Source organism: Mytilus galloprovincialis, chromosome 9 (genome assembly GCF_965363235.1).
Source record: "Mytilus galloprovincialis chromosome 9, xbMytGall1.hap1.1, whole genome shotgun sequence".
NCBI classification, from domain to species: Eukaryota; Metazoa; Mollusca; class Bivalvia; order Mytilida; family Mytilidae; genus Mytilus; species Mytilus galloprovincialis.
Genome location: NC_134846.1, coordinates 28,267,123 through 28,289,984, shown reverse-complemented (window position 1 = coordinate 28,289,984; position 22,862 = coordinate 28,267,123). Strand labels below are relative to the sequence as shown.

General features: G+C 32.2%; 1 protein-coding gene across 1 annotated transcript; it reads right to left on the bottom strand.

The window, feature by feature from the left end:
* Positions 1 to 140: 140 nt before the first annotated feature.
* Positions 141 to 22,862, bottom strand: LOC143044736 (E3 ubiquitin-protein ligase MGRN1-like). Its single transcript, XM_076216855.1, has 14 exons — positions 22,683 to 22,862; positions 19,695 to 19,813; positions 18,557 to 18,645; positions 17,977 to 18,114; positions 17,353 to 17,467; positions 16,338 to 16,401; positions 15,667 to 15,830; positions 14,228 to 14,449; positions 13,601 to 13,715; positions 13,116 to 13,188; positions 12,292 to 12,450; positions 11,205 to 11,289; positions 7,573 to 7,762; positions 141 to 572 (listed from the first exon to the last, which is right to left on the bottom strand). The coding sequence occupies exons 1-14, from the start codon at positions 22,768 to 22,770 to the stop codon at positions 280 to 282; spliced, it is 1,914 nt and encodes a 637-aa protein (XP_076072970.1). The 5' UTR covers positions 22,771 to 22,862; the 3' UTR covers positions 141 to 279.

The window sequence follows — 22,862 nt, the reverse complement described above, 5'->3', positions numbered from 1 at the left end:
AAAGAAAACACCAACCATCTTGCAGGTACAAATAAAAATAGCAGGTACCCAACTTCTAATCCAGAAGAAGAAATCTGTGTAATTTTGGTTAGATAATGTCCAACTGCTTTCAAAAAGTTGAGAATTAACTAATCAAAGTTCCTACATGAATGAACATATAACATATACCAATTAATCATTTGAATAATCACATTTTATTTTGTTGTTGCCCAAGCTTAAAATCAACTTGGCCACAGATCACAGACAAAGGGAGATTACTTCATATTTTCTGTTTCTATCTTATGGTTTGTCATCATCAGATACTGTTCCTGCTGGTAACAGGGCACCAGAACTGTGATTACTACTGAAACTTGATCCTTCTGTACTGGACCCCGTCCCAGGTAAGGATAGTTCACTGCTGACTTTCATTGGCTCGTAACCAAGATTGTCTTTATTGACGGCTCCCTCACTTTTGCTGAGACCTTTAACATAAGTTATTCTGTTGACTGGTTTCTCTTCTGGTGTGGAACCAACAGGGTAACAGTCTGTTGGAATATAGCCATCACTGTCTGCATCTTTTTCTGTTTTTTTACCTGTTTAAAATAAATTTACAAAACATGAAGTTTTATTCTTTTAACAATTATATCTTTACTGATTTATTTACTTGCATTATATCTCTCCACTTGATTCAAAAGTAGGAATTTTAAAGGGAAGATACTAAGGAGGAACTTACAACCCATGAGTTGAAAACCATGGCAAATGATAACCAGATGCTCCACAGGGCGCAGCTTTATACGACTGCAGAGGTCAAACCCTGAACAGTTATGGACACAACATTCAAGCTTGATACAGCACTGAATTTGGATTGTGATTAAATAGTTGACACAGCAAAGGTTTCCGACACAGAATGAGTGTGGTCTCATGAACTTTAAAATTTGTTTTTATATTTGAGCAATACACTATGCTGTTGAAAAAAAAAGTATTTGAAGAAAAATTCTTTTTAATTTCTGAAAACTGAAATGAGAAAAATTTTACCCCCCACCCCTCCCATTTTGTTTTTCGCCTCCCCAATCCCTTATTCCAAAAATAAGTTGGCAACAATAACTACTCATTTAATTAATTACATCATAAAGTATTAAAATATAAAATGACATACAGTCATGGTTAAAATTAATATTAATTAACAGTAACTTCTAAAAATAAATTAACAGATACACATCTCCAGACAATTATCATTTCTTAATACATAATTTTCAAGCATTGTAAGGGAGGTAATCAAGTAATCAAACATATATGACAGTTTTCTTTAAATTTTAATTGGATTACCTCCCTTACACTGCTTTTAAATTGTCTAAATTGTTCTTTAACCAGAAAAAACCTTGTTTCACCCCTTTTTGCCCCTAATTGCTTAATGATTTGATCCATTACCTCCTGTAACCATCCCTTTGTATTATGGAAACTTGCGGTATAATTTCAGAGAGATTTATACACATAAACACAAGTTATTGACTGAAAACTACAAAAATGCTTATTTGAGCCCCTTTTTTGGCCCCTCACTTATTGAAACCCTCCTTGGAGCAAGAACCCAACACTCAATTCCAGCCTTTCCTTTGTAGAAAGAAACCTTGTAGTATAATTTCAGAGATATCCATACACTTAAACACAAGTAATTGTCTCTAAACTAGAACCAGATGCTCCACAGGGCGTAGCTTTATACGACCGCAGAGGTTGAACCCTGAACGGTTAGGGCAAGTATGGACACAACATTCAAGCTGGATTCAGCTCTAAATTTGGATTGTGATTAAATAGTTGACACAGCATAGGTTTCTGACACAGAATGAATGTGTTCTTATGAACTTAAAATTTTTGTTTCTCTTAGAGCAATTCACTATGCTGTTGAATATTAATCCTCTCAAAAAAATGTTTGAAGAAATTTTCTTTTTTATTTATGAAATTTCAAATGAGAAAAATTGAACCCAATTTTTTTAATCACATCCCCCTTTCCCTTATTCCAAAACTAATCTCAATTAAAATTTCTAATGGAGTTTGCAACAATAACTACTCATTTAAATACATCATAAAATATTAAGATGTAAAAAAACTGCTTGTTATCACTGAATGGTAAAGATTATTTTAATTTATCAGTTGGTAGTAAAAAGTGAATATACATTGTATATTGTATATAACAAAGATTTAAGTTGATTCTGGACAAAGAAAGATAACTCCAATTAAAAAAAAATCTTGCTATTGCACAATATTTTGCAATTAGATATTTCTTGCTTACTATTCTGGACAAAGAAAGATAACTCTAATTAAAAAAAAATTTGATATTTCACAATATTGTGCAATTAGATATTTCTTGCCATTGCGCAATACTGTGCAATTGAAAAGACTTGCTATTGCACAATACTTAATATAATAATTTTAGATCCTGATTTGGACCAACTTGAAAACTGGGCCCATAATAAAAAATCTAAGTACATTTTTGGATTCAGCATATCAAAGAACTTCAAGATTTCAATTTTTGTTAAAATCAGACTAAGTTTAATTTTGGACCCTTTGGACTTTAGTGTAGACCAATTTGAAAACAGGACCAAAAATGAAGAATCTACATACACAGTTAGATTTGGTATATCAAAGAACCCCATTTATTCAATTTTTGATGAAATCAAACAAAGTTTAATTTTGGACCCCGATTTGGACCAACTTGAAAACTGGGCCAATAATCAAGAATCTAAGTACATTTTTAGATTCAGCATATCAAAGAACCTAACTGATTCATTTTTTGTCAAAATCAAACTAAGTTTAATTTTGGACCCTTTGGACCTTAATGTAGACCAATTTGAAAACGGGACCAAAAGTTAAGAATCTACATACACAGTCATGACAGTTAGATTCAGCATATCAAAGAACCCCAATTATTCAATTTTGATGAAATCAAACAAAAGTTTAATTTTGGACCCTTTGGGCCCCTTATTATGTTGGGACCAAAACTCCCAAAATCAAACCCAACCTTTCTTTTATGGTCATAAACCTTGTGTTTAAATTTCATAGATTTCTATTTACTTATACTAACGTTATGGTGCGAAAACCAAGAAAAATGCTTATTTGGGTCCCTTTTTGGCCCCTAATTCCTAAACTGTTGGGACCTAAACTCCCAAAATCAATACCAACCTTCCTTTTGTAGTCATTAACATTGTGTTTAAATTTCATTGATTTCTATTTACTTAAACTAATGTTATTGTGCGAAAACCAAGAATAATGCTTATTTGGGCCCTTTTTTGGCCCCTAATTCCTAAACTGTTGAGACCAAAACTCCCAAAATCAATCCCAACCGTTCTTTTGTGGTCATAAACCTTGTGTCAAAATTTCATAGATTTCTATTAACTTAAACTAAAGTTATAGTGCGAAAACCAAGAAAATGCTTATTTGGGCCCTTTTTGGCCCCTAATTCCTAAAATGTTGGGACCAAAACTCCCAAAATCAATACCAACCTTCCTTTTGTGGTCATAAACCTTGTGTTAAAATTTCATAGATTTCCATTCACTTTTACTAAAGTTAGAGTGCAAAAACTAAAAGTATTCGGACGCCGGACGACGACGACGACGACGCCGACGCCGACGCCAACGTGATAGCAATATACGACGAAAATTTTTTCAAAATTTGCGGTCGTATAAAAATGCTTCTTTTTGGCCCTTTTTTGGCCCCTTATTCCTAAATTTCAGGGATATTAACCCCAAACTGACACCAAGCCTTCCTTTCATTATCTGGAACCTTGTGGTACAATGTCAGAGAGATCCATACAGTTAAACATAAGTTATTGTCCCAAAACTTCAAAAATGCTAGTTTCTGGCCCCTTTTTGGTCCTTAATTCCTAAACTGTAATCAGGGTTGGCAAAGTATTACCCAACCGGGAATTCCCGGGCTGGGCAATACTCCCAGAAATGGGTATTAGTGGGCATTACTGGGTAATATGATTTTTTAAGCTTATTTTAACACAAAATAGTAAAGACTTGTTATAGTTTCATAGTATAACAGCTAAATATATACTTTTTATACACATAACCATTGACAGTCATTTCATTCTCTTCTCTATTAATTTTATATGTAGGCAGAATACAAGATTTGCACATTTAAAGATACCTTTTAATTACCAAGTATTGTTTCAATAATCCAAACTTTGAAAAATGCATTTTATTGCAGTGTTTAAGTGAATTGTTAATTTTACATGTTTTAATTGTTATACATTCATATTGCTAAATAAGCACCCTACAGGGTCATGCCATTAACACTTATAAAATTGAAAGGACTGATTATTGTTACATAAACAGATCTGTGTTCTAATCTCAGTGTTCTCCCCAGGCCATTAAAGGACCGCGGGCCCGAGATGTATAATTTTTTCCCGCGGTGGTATCGTTTTTACCGCGATGTATAATTTTTCTCCGCGGTGCTAAAATTTTCAATGAAAAAATCGTAAATCGGTAAAGTTTTAAACGACTTGTCAAATCTTTTCCGTGCGGTATAAAATTTGAGGTGAAATTTGACCAGTTCAATCCAGTTCAAACCGGTTCTACTTCAGTTGTAAAGATTGTTTACACCACGTGATCGACTTACCTTATGAAGTTAACCTTGTTGATTGGATTCAAACGATGTAATTAACACTTGTAACATGATTCTTTTGTGTTTTAATTAAGAGATCATAACTTTAAGATCACAGATAACTATTTTATGGTTTCGCTCACCACCCAAGCGCTGACCTGTGACAAGTCGGCAAACACTTTGTACACAAACAATGCCGATAGTTGTACACACGCTGGAACATTTTTGTACTAATTAAATTGTTGGCTTATTACTGATTATTGGCAATTATAAATTTCTTAATTTTTAAGAAGCACGTGGTACAAGCTATCCTTGTCATAAATATACGATTTCGAAAGATGGAAATCATAAATCACGATGTCCGGGCCAAACGCAAAACGTCAGAAGATTGACAATAGTCTCACCCGTTGGTTGGGGAAACCCGACAGTATTACAATTACTACTAACCCATGCCCTTCTCCAAACTCAAAAACAAGACAATCTGGTATAGATTCAGAATGGCAGAAGACAAACCCATGGTTGATTATCACACAAGACAAGAAAGGTTATTATTAACATGAATTTGAAATCTATATTTATATCAAAATGATAAAAGGTTAAGGAAACGTATTTGAATATTTTTAGCCTCCTTGTTAATTTTATATCTCCTTATCACTAGATTCCTTTTATATAAAAATATAGCAAATTTTATAAAAGATATATAATCTTTTCAGATGAATATTGAGTAATGAAATAATAGTTTCTTATAGTGTAATTGAGACTTTTTAAAGCAATATTAAGATGTAATTGAGACTTTATAAAGCAATATTTAGATAAATATTTTTATATAAAATATTGATATTTCACTGAAATAATTTTGTTTCTTCTTTAATGAATTATATATTTTAAATTTCAGGTATGCTATGCAAGTTCTGTATCAAGTTCAACATGAGACCTAAGAATGGCAGTGGAACCTGGATAACCCATCCTTGCACCTACTTAGTCAAAGACAGTGTAACATCTCACAGCAAATCAAAGAATCACCAGCAAGCTACAGACTTAGAAGCTGCCTCCATTGTAGCATCCCAGGGCCATGGTATTCAAGCAGCACTGGACACCCATACTTCAATGGAAACTACTGCATTGATTGGTGCCTTTAGATGTATGTACTGGCTAGCCAAAGAAGAAATAGCTCACACAACTCACTACCCATCCCTACTGGAGTTAGCAAAGACACTTGGTTGTGACTACTTGAATCTTCTCAAGAAAGGACAGAATGTCAACTACACCAGTCAGAGGACCATGCAGGACATGCTACTAGTGCTTTCTTTCAAATGATATTAAATGTGAATAATATATAGTAGCTTTGTTTAGTGCTGGTATTTATAATATCATATCTTGTGTCTACTTATGTTTATTTATTCTTAAAAGATATTAAAGTATACAAACTGTTTATTGATTTACTTCTTTTTTAAACCAAAGTTTTCTGACCCAAAGTCTACATAACACAATACCACAGTAAACTCACTACATACCACAGTAAACACAATAACTTACAAGAAAAAAATACACGACGCAACGCGACACAAAATATTGAAAAATTCAGTTCGTCACGCGTCACCCTGGTGCTATCCAAAATTCCTGGGGAGAACACTGAATCTGAATAATTACTTATTAATTAGTGACAGTACATGTACATTATTTAAATGTGATGTTTCTTTAATACATGTATTTGTTAATTCTTAATAGGAGCTATATTCATTTGAAAAAAAAAATGATTTATTTGCTTTCTATTCACAGTTTGCCAATCTAGACAGATGCTAAACAAACAAAATAGGATATAAATATCTTATTAAATGTATTGCATTTGTGTTTATCACTGAATCCTCTTTAAAATTCAGACATATATTTTATAATACCCAGTATTGCCCAGTATTACCCACTAAAACCCAGTAAAACCCGGGTTTTCCCAGTATTTCCCACTGGGCTGGGCAATACTCATAAAACCCAGGTTTTTGCCAACCCTGAAACTGTTTGCCCCATAACCCTTAAAATAAATCCATATAAACCTTCTACTTTATGGTATGATCCTTATGGTACAATTTCAGAGTAATTGAAATACTTATACACAACTTATTGTCCTGAAACTAGATAAATGCTTGTTTTGGGCCCTAACTGCTAAACTGTTGGGACCATAACCCCAAAATCAATCCCAACCTTCCTTTTGTGGTTATAAATATTTGTAAAAATTTTTATTCATTTCTATTAACTTATACTAAATATATTATCCTGACCATCCGTCTTCGGACAACGCTGACAATGACAACGACGCCGACGACACTGTGATACAATATACAACCGCAAAAAATTTTGCGGTCGTATGAAAATATAAAAATTGAAAAAAATTGAACAACACACTTTATTGGAAAAATTTCATTGGATATAGAACAATTTGATAAACACTATTTTTTATCATTGAAAAGCTTAATATTTCCTTAACGAAAGAAAGTGTTTAAAAATTCAGCTGGTTTTTACAGAGATTACAGAAATATGCCAAAATTGAACAAAAATCCAAATTAAAATAGTTTCCACATAATATTGTCACTTTGTGATTTTGAAAAATGTAGTACATCTAGGAAAGAACTAGGAAAAAACATAAAAATCAAATATAGGTTACCATGCTTATTGAGAAAATAATGTTCAAAATTGTAAATTTTTGTGATAAAAGATTTCTGTCGTATTACATTCTATCACTAATTCTGCATAATTATGAAATTTTAATAAATTTTAAGTACTGTGCTAACATTCAGTTTTTGAACATCATCATCACAAAAAAAAGATATAAGCAAAAAGGTTGAAAGTTTGTTCTTAAGTAAATGATTTAATTTAACTCTCCTGAAGCTGTATCATTTGTAATGTGGTTTTTTTTTTTGTTGAATTATTTTTTGCTGATCATTTTTGTGTTTATAGTTTCTGTCTATCTGTTATATTTTTCAGCTAAGTATATTTGTCTACCTAATGGCTCATCATCGTAGTCAGGTTCTGGCTCTTGCTCAGCTTCAGATGTATCTTCTCTCTCATCATCTGCTAAATCTTCTGTAGAACATCTGGTACCTGTTATAGGATGTGTCTTCATGTCGTAATCACTATCTGCCTCAGACTCATTTAGATCATATACTCTTAATTTTGTAACATCTGGTGTGCCCTGAAATAATGTATGTTTTTAAATGATTGCAGTATTTTCCCAATAAAAGGCAAAAAGAGATGTGACAGACATAAATTTTGAATAGGTATATTCCAGTCTCTTTTCCCTGAAGAGAGGTGGAATATTTAGAACTTTTTAAGCTGCAACCCTGCTTGCAATCAGATGATTTCATTTTCAATTTCTTGTTTATACATTTATGTTTTTATGATAATATTTGTTCAAAGAGACTTATTAAAACAAGACTGCACATAACCACATAAAAATGTAATTATGCATGTTATAAGTATATTAATTGAATGCATTTTTTTTTTATAATTTTATAGGTTTGTGAATGTGTTGATTGTGTGCGCTGTTTGAAAATGAAACCCTTACACACTTCATATGAAATGTGCTTTGGTCAATGCTTTTGCATTCCATTAAAATTATATTAAGACCAGAATTTTTTAATTTGTTGGTTTACGGATCCGCCGATCCGATTTTGCCGATTTCCAGAATAAAAATAAAATTCACTTTTCATGCTTTTTTATTCCCACCGACCGTAACAAATGCATTATCCCTAAAAAATAATTAAAATACTCGTTTTTTTATGAAATGAAATGCATTAATCACTATCAAAATTGATAACACTTTCTGTAGTGAAAAAAATAAAACTTCCAGTTTACGTTTCTAAAAATAGACAAATCAATTATAACTGACCTTGAAATGTGGTTTGCGCAAATAATTTTGCGAAACGAAACCTGTGTTTAAAACCAATTACAAAATCAATTCGTTTACCGTATTTGTCATCAGTCCGTAAGATGCATCATCTGATAGAAATAGACTTGTCCAAATGTGGACAGGTAGAAGACGTCAAGTTAAAGTACTAAATATTAACAAATCATTTGAAATTTTCTTGCTTCATAGATCATAAAAAAATATCGTCCAATTGGCCAAAAAAACGGGAATGCATGACAACAGATTAATCCGATATTCTCGTTTTTCCAGTGGACGAGTCCATTACGTTTGTTGACATGTGTGTTGAAACTTATTTTCGTACGACGTTTTTACATTTTTTCTTCTTTATCAGTTTTCGTGCTTGAAGATCGTAATTCACCAAGCCCACCAAGTTATCGGGAATTGATTAAGAGCTACGCGAATCTGTTTTTCGTTTGTGAAATGACGATATCCGTGCAGTCCCCGTCCACTTTTTGTTTACGGGAAATTATTAGAATGTCGTGCGATGTTTATGACAGCTGATTTCATCGAACTAAAATCTAAGAAATGATGACAAAATAGCATATTTTTTTTCTTTTTTTTGCCGACCGACCGACCCGACTTTTTCATTGGTAAAATCCGTAAACCAACAAATTAAAAAACCATGGCCTAAGAAGCATTCAATAAATAAATGCATGCAAAAATATCTGGATTTACAGAACCTTTGCCATTTTTCATACATTATTTCCTGTTATATCTTCATATCTCCTGATTTGCCTCCAGTATCTAGGTAAGTTTTGTTTCTGTACAATGTGTTGCAATTTATAAACAAGAGTGCACACACTGAAATGTCTTGCCTTCAATACTAATCATTGATATTATGTTGCTAGTCCTAAGTATAAAGCTAAGCTTTATTACAACTGTCACATAAACTTAACATTAACCAAGATAACTAAACAAAAACCAATGAACCTTGAAAATGAGGTCAAGGTCAGATGAACCATGCCAGGCAGACATGTACAGCTAACAATACTTCTATACAACATATATAGTTTAAGAAAAATAGACCAAAACACAAAAACTTAACACTGTGCAATGAACCGTGAAAATGAGGTCACGGTCAAATAAAACCTGCGCGACTGACATAAAGATCATAAAATATTTCCATACACCAAATATAGTTGACATATGGCATATTGTATTAGATAAAAAGACCAAAACTCAAAAACTTAACTTTGACCACTGAACCATGAAAATGAGGTCAAGGTCACATGACATCTGCCCGCTAGACATGTACACCTTACAATCATTCCATACAACAAATATAGTAGACCTATTGCATATAGTATGAGAAAAACAGACCAAAACACAAAAATTTAACTATAACCACTGAACCATGAAAATGAGGTCAAGGTCAGATGACACCTGCCAGTTGGACATGTACACCTTACAGTCCTTCCATACACCGAATATACTAGCCCTATAGCTTATAGTATCTGAGATATGGACTTGACCACCAAAACTTAACCTTGTTCACTGATCCATGAAATGAGGTCGAGGTCAAGTGAAAACTGTCTGACAGACATGAGGATCTTGCAAGGTATGCACATATCAAATATAGTTATCCTATTACTTATAATAAGAGAGAATTCAACATTACAAAAAATCTGAACTTTTTTTTTCAAGTGGTCACTGAACCATGAAAATGAGGTCAAGGACATTGGAAATGTGACTGACGGAAACTTTGTAACATGAGGCATCTATATACAAAGTATGAAGCATCCAGGTCTTCCACCTTCTAAAATATAAAGCTTTTAAGAAGTGAGCTAACACCGCCGCCGCCGTAGCCGCCGCCGGATCACTATCCCTATGTCGAGCTTTCTGCAACAAAAGTTGCAGGCTCGACAAAAAACAAGAATGTGTCCATAGTACACAGATGCCCCACTCCCACATTTTCCATGTTCAGTGGACCGTGAAATTGGGGGTCGAAACTTTAATTTGGCATTTAAAGTAGAGAACATTCCAATGATTCCATAGAAAACAAGTGTATTAAGTTTCAAGTTGATTGGACTTCAACTTCATCAAAAACTACCTTGACCAAAAACTTTAACCTGAACTTCGCACTATCATTTTCTATGTTCAGTGGATCGTGAAATTGGGGTCAAAACTTTAATTTGGCATTAAATTTAGAAAGATCATATCATGGGGAACATGTGTACTAAGTTTAAAGTTGATTGGACTTCAACTTCAAAACTACCTCGACCAAAAACTTTAACCTGAAGCGGGACGAACGGACGAACGAACAAATGGACGCACAGACAAGAAAACATAATGCCCCTCTACTATCGTAGGTTTGGAGGTTTTTTGTCATTTGTAAAATTTCTCAGTTAGTTTTAAAATTTGTACATTGACCATGAAAAAGAGTTCTTGTATGCATAGACTTGCACAGAAAGGCTGCACTTTTTTCTTAATTCAAATCTAAACATAACATGACATGGTATAAACCTTCTGTTATCATTTAAAGTTATAAAATAGGATAACAATGTATCAAAAATTTTGTATGGAGTAAAACATTTTTCAACTAGAAGTTTGTATCAGGTTTAACCCTTAAACCATTACTGCCTCTCCAAGACAGGCCATGTTACTACCACCTAGGCAACGTCATCCATGCACATGCTGATTTATCCATCTAAGAGCTAGCTAACTTTTATCATATTTAAATAACTGAATTGCCTACTGTTTTACATACCTTGCTCTCAAGTGTATCAGAACTGTAATCATTGGAGACATTTACAACCTTGGATTCATCTGTACTGTCTGGGTCTTCTGAGAATCTGTCAAAGTAAACACAAATTTTCAAAGTGTGATTTTGTGATGCATGTAGGATAAAAAGAAAGATTAATCTATAAAGCATTCAGAGTATTGCATGGCAAAACAAAGTCAACTTCAGGTGAAAAAAATCATTATACTGGAACAAAATGCTAACTTGATCTTAAACTTCTAATGGTGTTAACTATATAACAAATATCAATTTAATATATTCAATATGATGAGAAAAATATGGAAAACCAATTTTTTACCCTTAGTGAATTTTTGAAGTCTGTAGACCATAACTCTGTATGAAATCATTAGACCAGAACAAAATTTGAACTTGAACTGTACCTTGTCATGGTAAATCTATATACCAAATATCAATCGATTTCTTCAAAAATGACAAAAGAAAGTTGAAAAAATTGACTATTTTCATGAAGTTTCAAAATCCAAGGACCATAACTCTGCATAATATCACAAGACCGGAAAAAAATCAAACTTCATCTGTAGCTGGTCATGAACAAACTAATTTCTTTGTTTTTTTCAAGTTTCTATCTTTATGCAATAGTTTTTTTTTTATATAAGACAAAAAGCAAAAGCTTTTGTATAAATATTAATTAATGGACAATAACTCAATTTATAGAATTGCACTGAAAAATGAATAAGTCATACGAAATATGTGTTAATTTGGTTCACCTATGTTAATGGATTGCAACATTCTCAAAAGTTATGAATTAGGTCAACCAAAAGCAGATTTATTTTTCAAATTGTTTAGGTGGATAAGTCAGGATTAATATTCCCTATAATGTTCTGTCTTACCATAATAGAAATAACATTACAACATCTTAGAGAAAATGGTATTGCATGATATTAAAACTCTTGATTTAATCACAATAATATAAAATTATGAGCCTATTATTTTATTGAAATTTAGTACCTTAAAAGTTGATATCAAGGGATATCAAGTTCTCACTCATATAAAAGCTATAACTTTCAATATAAAAGATAGGTATAAATATACTTACATCTTTGGTACATGTGGTTTAAGTTTATCTTTAGTTTTGACCACTTCAACTGTCTCCTTCCCTCCTTTCAATTCTTCATTTCCCAGTAACTTTTTATCATCTAATTTCATGTTGGCTGTCACTACAGAATCTTTCCCAGAATCTACTTGTAATGTTTGTCTGTAATAATGCAAAATATAAATATAGAGAAATAATTGTAACTATTTCCTTGGAACCCTATTTTCCGCTTGCTATTGCTGCTGTTAGTGTTAAAGTTGACTACCAAAAACTAAGTCAATTTTATCTATTTTAACTTTCTCTCCATCTATTTTGATTTTTAGAATAATAGGCAAAAATAGATCAAGGACTTAAATGGACTTTGCTTGTTAGTAACCCAATTAGTGTCATTTAAGGATGTTAGAGCTCCTCTTGTTTTTGAAATTTTGCCAGATATTCGGAATCCTCTGGTTTTATTCATGTAGTGCCATTAAAACATTTTGTCCACTAAACCCTATTTTTCTTTTCATAATTTTATTGCATATAGTTTAAAAGGCCATATTTGAAAATCTTATCAAAATCCTTGTTATTTTTTCAATGTTTTTGAAAGAAAAAAGGTGTCAATATTAAATGTATGAAAAATCTAGAGAAAATCATTTCCCGCCAAATTTTCAATAGCTTCTATCTCAAAAACAAGTACACAGACCCTTAACACTTTTCTATTTTTTAAGTTCCTTTATTTATCAACTATCAATTTATAATAGTATTTAAAAAAGCTTGTTATTTTTAAAACAGAGAACATCCTTAATAGCAATATCTAATATATGGAGATATAGTGTGACACTAACCTTTTCCTTTTCTTGTCTCTGTGATGTGAATCTTTTTCGTTTGAGGGAATCATTCTAACAGATGGATAATAATCTGAAATACAGAGTAGTTCAACTTTATGTTGCTTTATTCAGCTACGTGTTATGCTGAGAGTATTGTTAATTCAATATCACTTTAATTTCACGTGGTTGACAATACTTCCTTGGCTTTAATGCAACCAAATAAAAAATTTATTAGAAATGAATTTCTTCAAAGAAAGAATAATATTTTCATTCTTAAATTCATAACGGGTTCTGTGGAACCGATCATGTAGTTCACACCTAAATTGTGAAAAAAAGTTGGCATGCACTAGATTTGCAATTTGACAATAAGCGTCAGTGATGCTCAAGATCAAAATATTAGAAAAGTCCCAAACCTAATATGTAACTGATTCTGAAATTTAATTTTATCAAATGCCTACTACTAAATATCTCCATAATGAATGTAAAAAAATACTAGAACCTACCATCTCCCATCAGATTTTGATTACAGGGACCATTCAATGCTTCTATCAATGACACTGCAAAATATCCTGTAGGTACACCATCCTGGCTGACTGGGTTCTCTTCATTATTCTCTCCCTGTCAAAAAGTCATTCACTACATTTAAGTTTGAACAGTGCTTTACTGATACAGACACAGAATATGAGATAAATTCTGAAGGTTCAAAATATGGTATTCATTAAAATTGTGTTTAAAATGAAAGTTTTATTAAAAATTTAATATTAAATTTATTCTAGAAGAATTTAGAATAGAGCATTTTTTTGTATCTGAGAAGTTAAAATTCAGTATTTAGCTTTTCTATTGATAAAATGGTATCATATACTGTTGAAACTGGTACTGTGGATTCATTATTATTCGTTGGATACCAATTTTCGTGGATTTCGTTGATTTAGGTGAACCACGAAATTAAATGTTCAACGAATGACAAATGTCCCAAAGGCTTGTATAAAGACTTCGGTAAAACCACGAAATTAAATGTCCACGAATATGCAAGTTTTCCTTCATCCACGAAAATTGGTGCCCACGAAAATAAATGAATCCACAGTACTTAGATAATTATTCAAAGAATTAAATGGATAGTAGCACTATACCTGGACAGAAATAGCCTGTTTCCTTCTCATTGCTCTGATCTGTAATAAAGCTCTAAATGGAGATCGACAGATAGGACAATTACTGGCTTGGTATCGCAATGACTCTGCACAAGCACTACACAGACACAAGTGACGACATGGTAGAATTAAAGTGTCTCTCATGTCAGACATACATATAACACATTCAGCACCACTATCATCAACTTCATCATCTGGATCAAGCTAAAATGGAAAAAGATACTTCCTTTGTTATTTTTCTTATCTATGAATCTTGAAGGCGGAAATCTTGATCTGTACTTTGTTTTGTAAGTCTTAAGGCTGTTACTCTATCAAAAAGTGAGTCAAAAAGAATAAAACAGAAACTGGATATGTAATTTATCATAGTATAACTACTACTGACCATACTGACAATTCTACAGAACTCTTTCTGCTTTATGTACTTTTATTATTAATAAATCTTGAGCATTAATAAAAAAGATGATTATCAAATTTGCAGTTTTAGTTTCATAGGCCTTTATACAACATATTTAAACCAGATGCTCCACAGGGCGCAGCTTTATACAACCGCAGTACAATCCCGAACAGTTCGGGCAAGTATGGACACAACATTCAAGCTTAATAAAGCTCTGAATTTGGATTGTGATTAAATAGTTGACACAGCAAAGGTTTCTGACACAGAATGAATGTGGTCTAATTAACTTAATTTTTTTTTTGCTTTTGAGCAATACACTATGCTGTTGGATATTAATCCCCTCAAAAAAAAAATTAATGATGAAATTTTCATTTTTTTTTCTGAAATCCGAAATGAGAAAAATTGCCCCCCCCCCTCCCAATTTTTTTCACCTCCCCCTTTCCCTTATTCCAAAAATAATCTCAATTCAAATTTCTTATGGAGTTTGCAACAATAACTACTCATTTAAATACTTCATAAAATATTAAAATGACATACAGTCATGGTTAAAATTAATAGTAACTTTTAAAAATAAATTTACAGCTAATCGTCTCAAGACAATCATCATTTCTTAATACACAATTTTCAAGCAGTGTAGGGGAGGTAATCAAACATATATATAACAGTATTCTTTAAATGGAATTGGATTACCTCCCTTACACTGCTTTCAAATTGTTAAAATTGTCCTTTAACCAGAAAAAAACCCTTGTTTTTCCCCTAATTGCTATATAATTTGAGCCATTACCCCCATAAACAGTTATAAACATTGTGTTAAAATTTAATTGATTTCTATTTACTTATACTAAAGTTATTATCCAGAAACCATGCGTCTTCGGACAACGACGCAGGCAATGCTGACGACACAGACGACGACAACAACATGATAGCATTATACAGTGATTTTTTTTTGCGGTCGTATAAAAATTAAAAAAAAAAAAAGGTAGGAGTACATACTGGCAAATAATTGAATTTTCAACAGTTTCCTCACCTTTGATCTATCCACCTGCTTGTTTTCAATCCCATAGATTTCTTGCAGTAGATATGACAACCCATCAACAAACTGTTTTTGTTTCAATGGCTTCAGTATGTATCCACTGTCTGCTGAACTTTTCTCTACCATACCAAATGTAAGATGGGCATGGTTTGGATGTTCTGTAAATAAAAAAAAAACAGAAAAACCAATGAAAGACACTTTAGTGACCAAGCTCACATACCCACCGTATAAAGGGCAAAACAATAAACAATTTGAACGATCTGTGCCAGTGCTTTATAGCCAGGCAATGTGGTTAAACAAAACATAAGTAAGTACAACCTGATATGCTTGCATAGTTTTTACATTTTTTAAAAGGTAAAATGATTCTTTTTGGCTATTATTTTTAGAAGTAATATTATTTAAAATTATTTTTAGTAACTATGACCTTGACCTAGTGACTTTAAATTAATAGGGATATTCCTCTTATCATATGTGACCAAATATCTAAGTAAAGTTCAATTACATTGTTTGATCTTAGCATTTGGAGATAATCTCAACAATAGAGATAATGACCTCAAAATCAATAGGGTTCTTGCTTTTATATTATGTGTCACACCAACATTTACTACTTTTTAGTAAAAACTATTAAAATACACTGACTGGGCTTAAAAAAATAGACAAACTACCTTCATCTTCTACTACACAATGTATTACCACTGGGATGATGTCCTTAGCTGGATCATACTGCCACTGAAATCATACATATAAAAGTCTCATTATATGTTAATTTATATGTAACAATTTTTTTTCTTGTATTCTGTATTTGTATTTTTATGTATTGATATTTGTATAATATTGTTCTATTGGTTGAAGAAATACTGCAAATTATATATCAATACATGATTTCTTTATCAGTTGGTAGAAGGTACCAAAACCACATCAAGTTTTAAAGGCAGATAAAACCTGTCATAGTTTAATGGATGAAGGTAAATTGCTTTGTTTAAATGGTTGCAGATCTGAATCTAGTTTAAACTGCTACAAGCTAGGAAACCACATATATTCTCACTTGCTACTTAAAATTATACACATTTGATGTATTAAAAAGTAATTGCTTAAGAAACATTAAAGTAAATGTTGAAGAAACATCATTATATTTTTTTTAAGAAGCAACATAGTGATTGTTGAATTAACCACACAAATTGTTATGCTTATTTACTGTAATTTCAGATATTATTGAATGCATTTATTGTTGCTATTTTCAAAGAATTAAGAACAATACAAATTTAATTATTGTGACTTTAGGAAAAGCTATATACAGATATGTGTATTTGATACATGTATCAGAATGTGAGTTCTTATTATTGTGATTCTCAAATAGACCCATGATTCGCATTAATAAAAATCTCATAATAATTTCTAAATTTTTAAATTTGAAAGCATTAAATAAGAAGCAATAAAATGGCTCTGAAAAAAACTAAAATGATGAGACCAGTAAGCGTAAAAATATAGTGTAAAATACAGCTGTTAAATGTCTCATACCTCTAGAATGACAAGAATAATTTCAGTCAAAATAGAGTTTAAATTCAACAATCACAGTATTAAGAATAATTTTGTAGTAATTTGTATCAAGTTTTTCTTCAAAATATTTGGTGGGTACCATCACATGACCTGTCTGAAAGCAACTAATTGGCTGAAACATACCTCTTCTTCAGTATAATTGGTTGGTTCTATCACATGACCTGTCTGTGAGAACAACTGATTGGCTCCTTTCTTATAATGGTATGTGTCTGATTTTATAGGATATTTAGAGTTGATTCTATAAATAATAAAATAATATTGTAAATTCCTAGAACTATCATGTATGATCAATTATTGGTTGTAGCTGGACAGCTGCAAATACATCTAGTATATTCAATAAGAATTGTTTTCAAATCTGTTACAATAGGTAGAATAATAAGTCAGGTGACCTATTGCATGGCGAGGAGTACAAGAAAATTTTACCAGAAACATGTATATCCCATATCATTTTTTTTCTTTTCAAATTTCTTAGATACACATGCATGTATGCAGTTTTTCTATCATTTATAACAAATCATATAAACCCAAAAATCAGGTTGATTTAAGAAAACATTATGAATTCTTGAATTCTAAAAATCCTCATAGGTGTACATCCTTAATTCTCAAATTTATCTTGGTGAAATCAATCTGCAGAATCTACCTTTTGAACTGATTTATTGCTAATTTATTCAACCATGATTGAGATATGTTGTGAGTTTGAAAGTTGTACAGGATTGATAACCCTGTATCATTAATTATAAAACTTACACAAGTTGCCCATTGTTAAACTCCTCTGTTGCAAAGTAATAGATAGTAATTGCACATTTGACATCTGAATCAAAGACAAATTCTACATTATATCTGTTTGTGGTCTTCTGGTCATCCTCTACTTCAGCTTCATCAACCCTAAAATATCAATTTCACTAATTGAAAAGATATTGTGTATTTAACAATAAAAGCTGCTTTGAGAGTTTGAGACCATGGCAATGTTATTCCATTAAACAAGAAACTTTGCCAGCAGGATATATATATCATAAAATGGACCCCTGTTGTGGTCACTTATTGCTACACTCACAACAGGTACAACCTAAATCCTCAGTCAACTTATAGTATTAGTCTTTCGATAACTTAGACGAGACTAGTGCATCATGTTATGTGTTTTATATGTATTATACTGACAGAAACTCAAATGAGAAATTAGCATATTCTTATCCCTACTAAGGGTTCTCAAGGAAAAGAAAGATACCTGATCAGTTTGTCAGAAATATGATAACGGTAGCTATAGCTTCTCTTAAAGTGAACAGAGTTTTTTGTCTGCCAAACTACAATTATATGTATATGGACTTACTTGACAAAGCGAAGTGAATCCTTTCTGATGTTGACCAGACTTTTAAGTGTTTTGGTAGGTTCATTACCTGATGATGAAGGATAAGGATACTGAAAATAAATTCATAAACAAATCATGTTGTAATCTTAACAAAGAACTCAAGAGATGATTCATCCTGCATCCTGAAGAAAATGACTTTTATTGAATTAAAAATCAATGAGTCATTGTAAATATTATACATGATAACATCACATAAATCTATATCCCTACGGCAAAGCTCTAAATCTTAAGACCTTGTGACATTGTCTTGATTTGGATTTACTTTTGGTCCCTTTTGGTTTATCAGGTACCCAACAATTGTATTAGATTTTGGACTTTCAAATATTTAAGCCTCGACCATCACTGGGGACACTAATTGTAAATCTGCATTTGGTGGAGTAAAACTGGAACGGTTAATGTTTTCACTACTACTTCTGCTGGTTGACTGTAAAAACATAAGTCTATGAGGTTATTACGATCACAAGCCCAGTCATTCTGTACTGTCATGGAAATATAGGCCTAGGAAAACGTATATACAAAATGTATATTGTTTTACCCAACCACATTTTTGCGCCTGTATTAAGTCAGGAGCCTCTGGCCTTTATTAGTCTTGTATGATTTTTAATTTTAGTTTCTTTAATATATTTCAAAATTTGGAATGATGTTCATTATCACTGATCTAGTATACATGTACATTTTTGTTTAGAGGCCAGCTGAAGCACATCTCCAGGTGCAGAATTTTCTGGCTGCATTGAAGACCCATCAGTGGCCTTTGGCTGTTATTTGCTTTTTGGTCGGGTTGTTGTCTCTTTGACACATCCTCCATTTCCATTCTCAATTTAATTTGACTTATATTTGCTGTTACAAAATATAAAATTATTTTAAATTAAGGACTGCATCTCCCTCTGGCCTATTTAGCTCTGATTCCTTGTCCTGGTTTGGACTTACTTTAAAAACTCTTCAATGTCTTTCTTTGTGCATGTATTAGGTTTTGGGCTTTTTGCATCATGTGAGAGATATCAATTGTTGAAAAATTCATGGGGTGCAGTATTAACTGTTTATGTCATAAAAATTATGACAAGGTAAATTAATTATTTTCCCACAAATTCAATTAACTTACAGCAACAGGCTTTGATCCAAGAAAATTTAGATCCTGATTTTCTCCAAACAGATAAGCTTCTGGCTGACTCATATCAAATCTTTCTCCTCCCATAATGAAATGACTCCCAAAATAGTTACCTGAAAGACAATTATAAACAAACATCTAAAACTTGTACATGCATGTACTCTATAAAACTTAAGGAATTTCATTCAACATGGCACCTGAGGTGACATCACTCCTTACATGTTATTACTATTAGCCGCCTGTCAGGTCAAAATCTACACATGGTGTGTAATCAGGAAATGTCAGTTACACCTAATAAAATGGTGCCTGAAAATTTTCATTCATGAAATATTTAAGGGAGTCTCATTGGGGGTTATGATCCTGGACCCACTTACTGTTTTGACAGATTCCTGTATCCCTCTTACACTATATGTATGTAAGCAAGGCCACAATTAAAAATATTTTGGTTTGCCCAAACCCTACACAAAGGTTGAGACAGTTGGTAGGTAGGTAGGCATTTCCTTTTTTTTTTCAAAAAAAGAAATTGAAGTATCGGGTGTTTATTAGTCTTCATGCCTATCTGATTAAAAAAAAAAACTTCTTCAAATCAGGACAATAAAGAATTTGAGTAGACAGCTTTTTTCTGGGTAGGTAGGGTTTGGGCAAACAAACCTATTCTTTTTTATGGCCCAATTCTTTTTTTTTTGCAATTTCCCATGTCCTGCTAGACTTCATTTCCTGTTTTCACGGCACAATAATTTGTGTTTCACGTGTCACTCTTACAAAAAATTGGCAATCCAGCGTCATGTTAGACCCCTATGAGACCCATATTTAATACATTGGATTTTTTTCTCTTCAACAGGAGGAGATCCCTGAAAACGGAATAAATTCTCCCATCTGGAGGTTAACATGTGTGCCATTGGAAATAAACTTTAGAGCTTTATGGGTTAACCCTGATATTGATAATTTAACAGGAATTTTTTTTTCATATCTCATGTGATGTGTTTTTAATAGTATAAATAAGCAACAAGAAGACTAGTTTTAGCAACACGAAGCAACAAGAAGACTATTTAGCGACAAGAAAACATTTTTTTTAATTAAAATTACTTCTTCCAAATAAATAATAAAACAAGAATGTGTCCATAGTACATGGATGCCCCACTACCACTATCATTTTCCATGTTCAGTGGACCTTGAAATTGGGATTAAAACTTTAATTTAGAATTCAAATTAGAAAGATCATATCATGGGGAACATGTGTACAAAGTTTCAAGTTGATGTGACTTCAACTTCATCAAAAACTACCTTGACCAAAAACTTTAACCTGAACTTCACACTATCATTTTCTATGTTCAGTGGACCGTGAAATAGGGGTCAAAACTTAAATTTGGCATTAAAAATAAATCATTATGATATCATGGGGAACATGTGTACTATGTTTAAAGTTGATTGGACTTTCAACTTCATCAAAAACTACCTTGACCAAAAGCTTTAACCTGAAGCGGGATGAATGGATGGACGAACGAACGAACGGACCAACAGACCAGAAAACATAATGCCCCTCTACTGTTGTAGGTGGGGCATAAAAATATGCATTTATTTATTTTTTAATATATGGGCAGAAATAAATCGATAACTTCTTTCTATTATATTGATAGATGAAGAAATTAAAGATTTGTAAGAAAGAAATGGATTTAGTAATTTTTCAAATATAAAGAATTACGTTTAAGATAATGTATGTACAAAATCATGAAATATTATTTCCTTTGTAGCAGTATAATTCATTGTTCTTGATAGGAACAACATTAAATGTGGCTTCACCCTGATGTACACACAGTGTGAATCATCAAATGAGATTAACAAGGCGCACGTCCCTTAATTTTATTGCTACAATAACATCCAGTTAACACCTTCAACTTTGAACATGTGTAAGACTAAACAATTACAATGTACACACGCCAGAATATCAGTGGCGGATCCAGGGGGGGGGGGGTTCCGGGGGTGCGCACCCCCCCTTTATTTTTGCCGATCAATGCATTTGTATCGGGACATATGTTTTGCACCCCCCCTTTGCCCTGGGTTAGCACCCCCCCTTTCGAAAATTCCTGCATCCGCCCCTGAATATATAATGATTGTAAATAGTGAACACCTGTTGAAAACTGAAGATTGTCATTAATTTCCTTTAATCTTCATTCAACATTAAACTATGCATAAACATGATCAATATCGTTAAATGAGGCAATACACACAACAACAAAAATTATGAAAAATATTCACATTTTAATTATGTTTTTCTCTTGTTTGATTTCAATTCTTTGTTTTTCACAATTTGTGTCTGTATTTTCTGGACAATGATGCACAACTAATGCATTTTGCAAGTTTATTATTTATATTTCATATTGTACAAAGAGAGTTTTAAATACAAATTATGAAATAAATACATTATTGTTCTAAAACACAAGTAAATAATAAATATTAAAATATCACAAATAAATATAGCACTTAGATCTATGTTTCTTCTCTCTGCAATTGTTTTCTTTTGCATATTCTTTTAATATTTTTTTTGGAATAAGTAAATTGTCGCTAAATAGACCTCTTGTCGCTAAATTATTCTTCTTGTTGCTTCTTAATATGTCATACATCATGTACATGTGTCACGTTGTAGTGTCATTGTTGTTCCAAATATAGTTACAGAAAAAAACAGCACAATGTACAGTCGAAAGCGAAAAAATGTGGTTGATAGGAAAACATATGATACAATATATAAACAAAGGGCTCTTCAAATGCCATTCTCTCAAGTATGTGTTAGTTTACTGTATTGTATATTCACTTTATTGTGTATCATGCAGGTAAAACTCGTACATGTCGTAGATGCTCGATACTTTATTGTATACAATATGATTATCATTACTATTAGTGGATTCTATAAATGGTTATAAAAAAATTCTTGACGTCAGAGGCTGAGTACGTAGCTGTCAGGTCTGTCAGTAGTTTTTTTGTTACCTGATTTCGGTGGGTATCTATACACGTTGTTACAAGCAGTGTCTATATCTTCGTTGCCATTGGCCTGTCGACTTGTTAAAGCCCCCATTGTTTATAGAATATGTAAAATTATCAATTATTGTTAGTTTTTCTACTAGTAGACCATAAAAACATAAACATGAAATTGACTTCCGGGAGTGA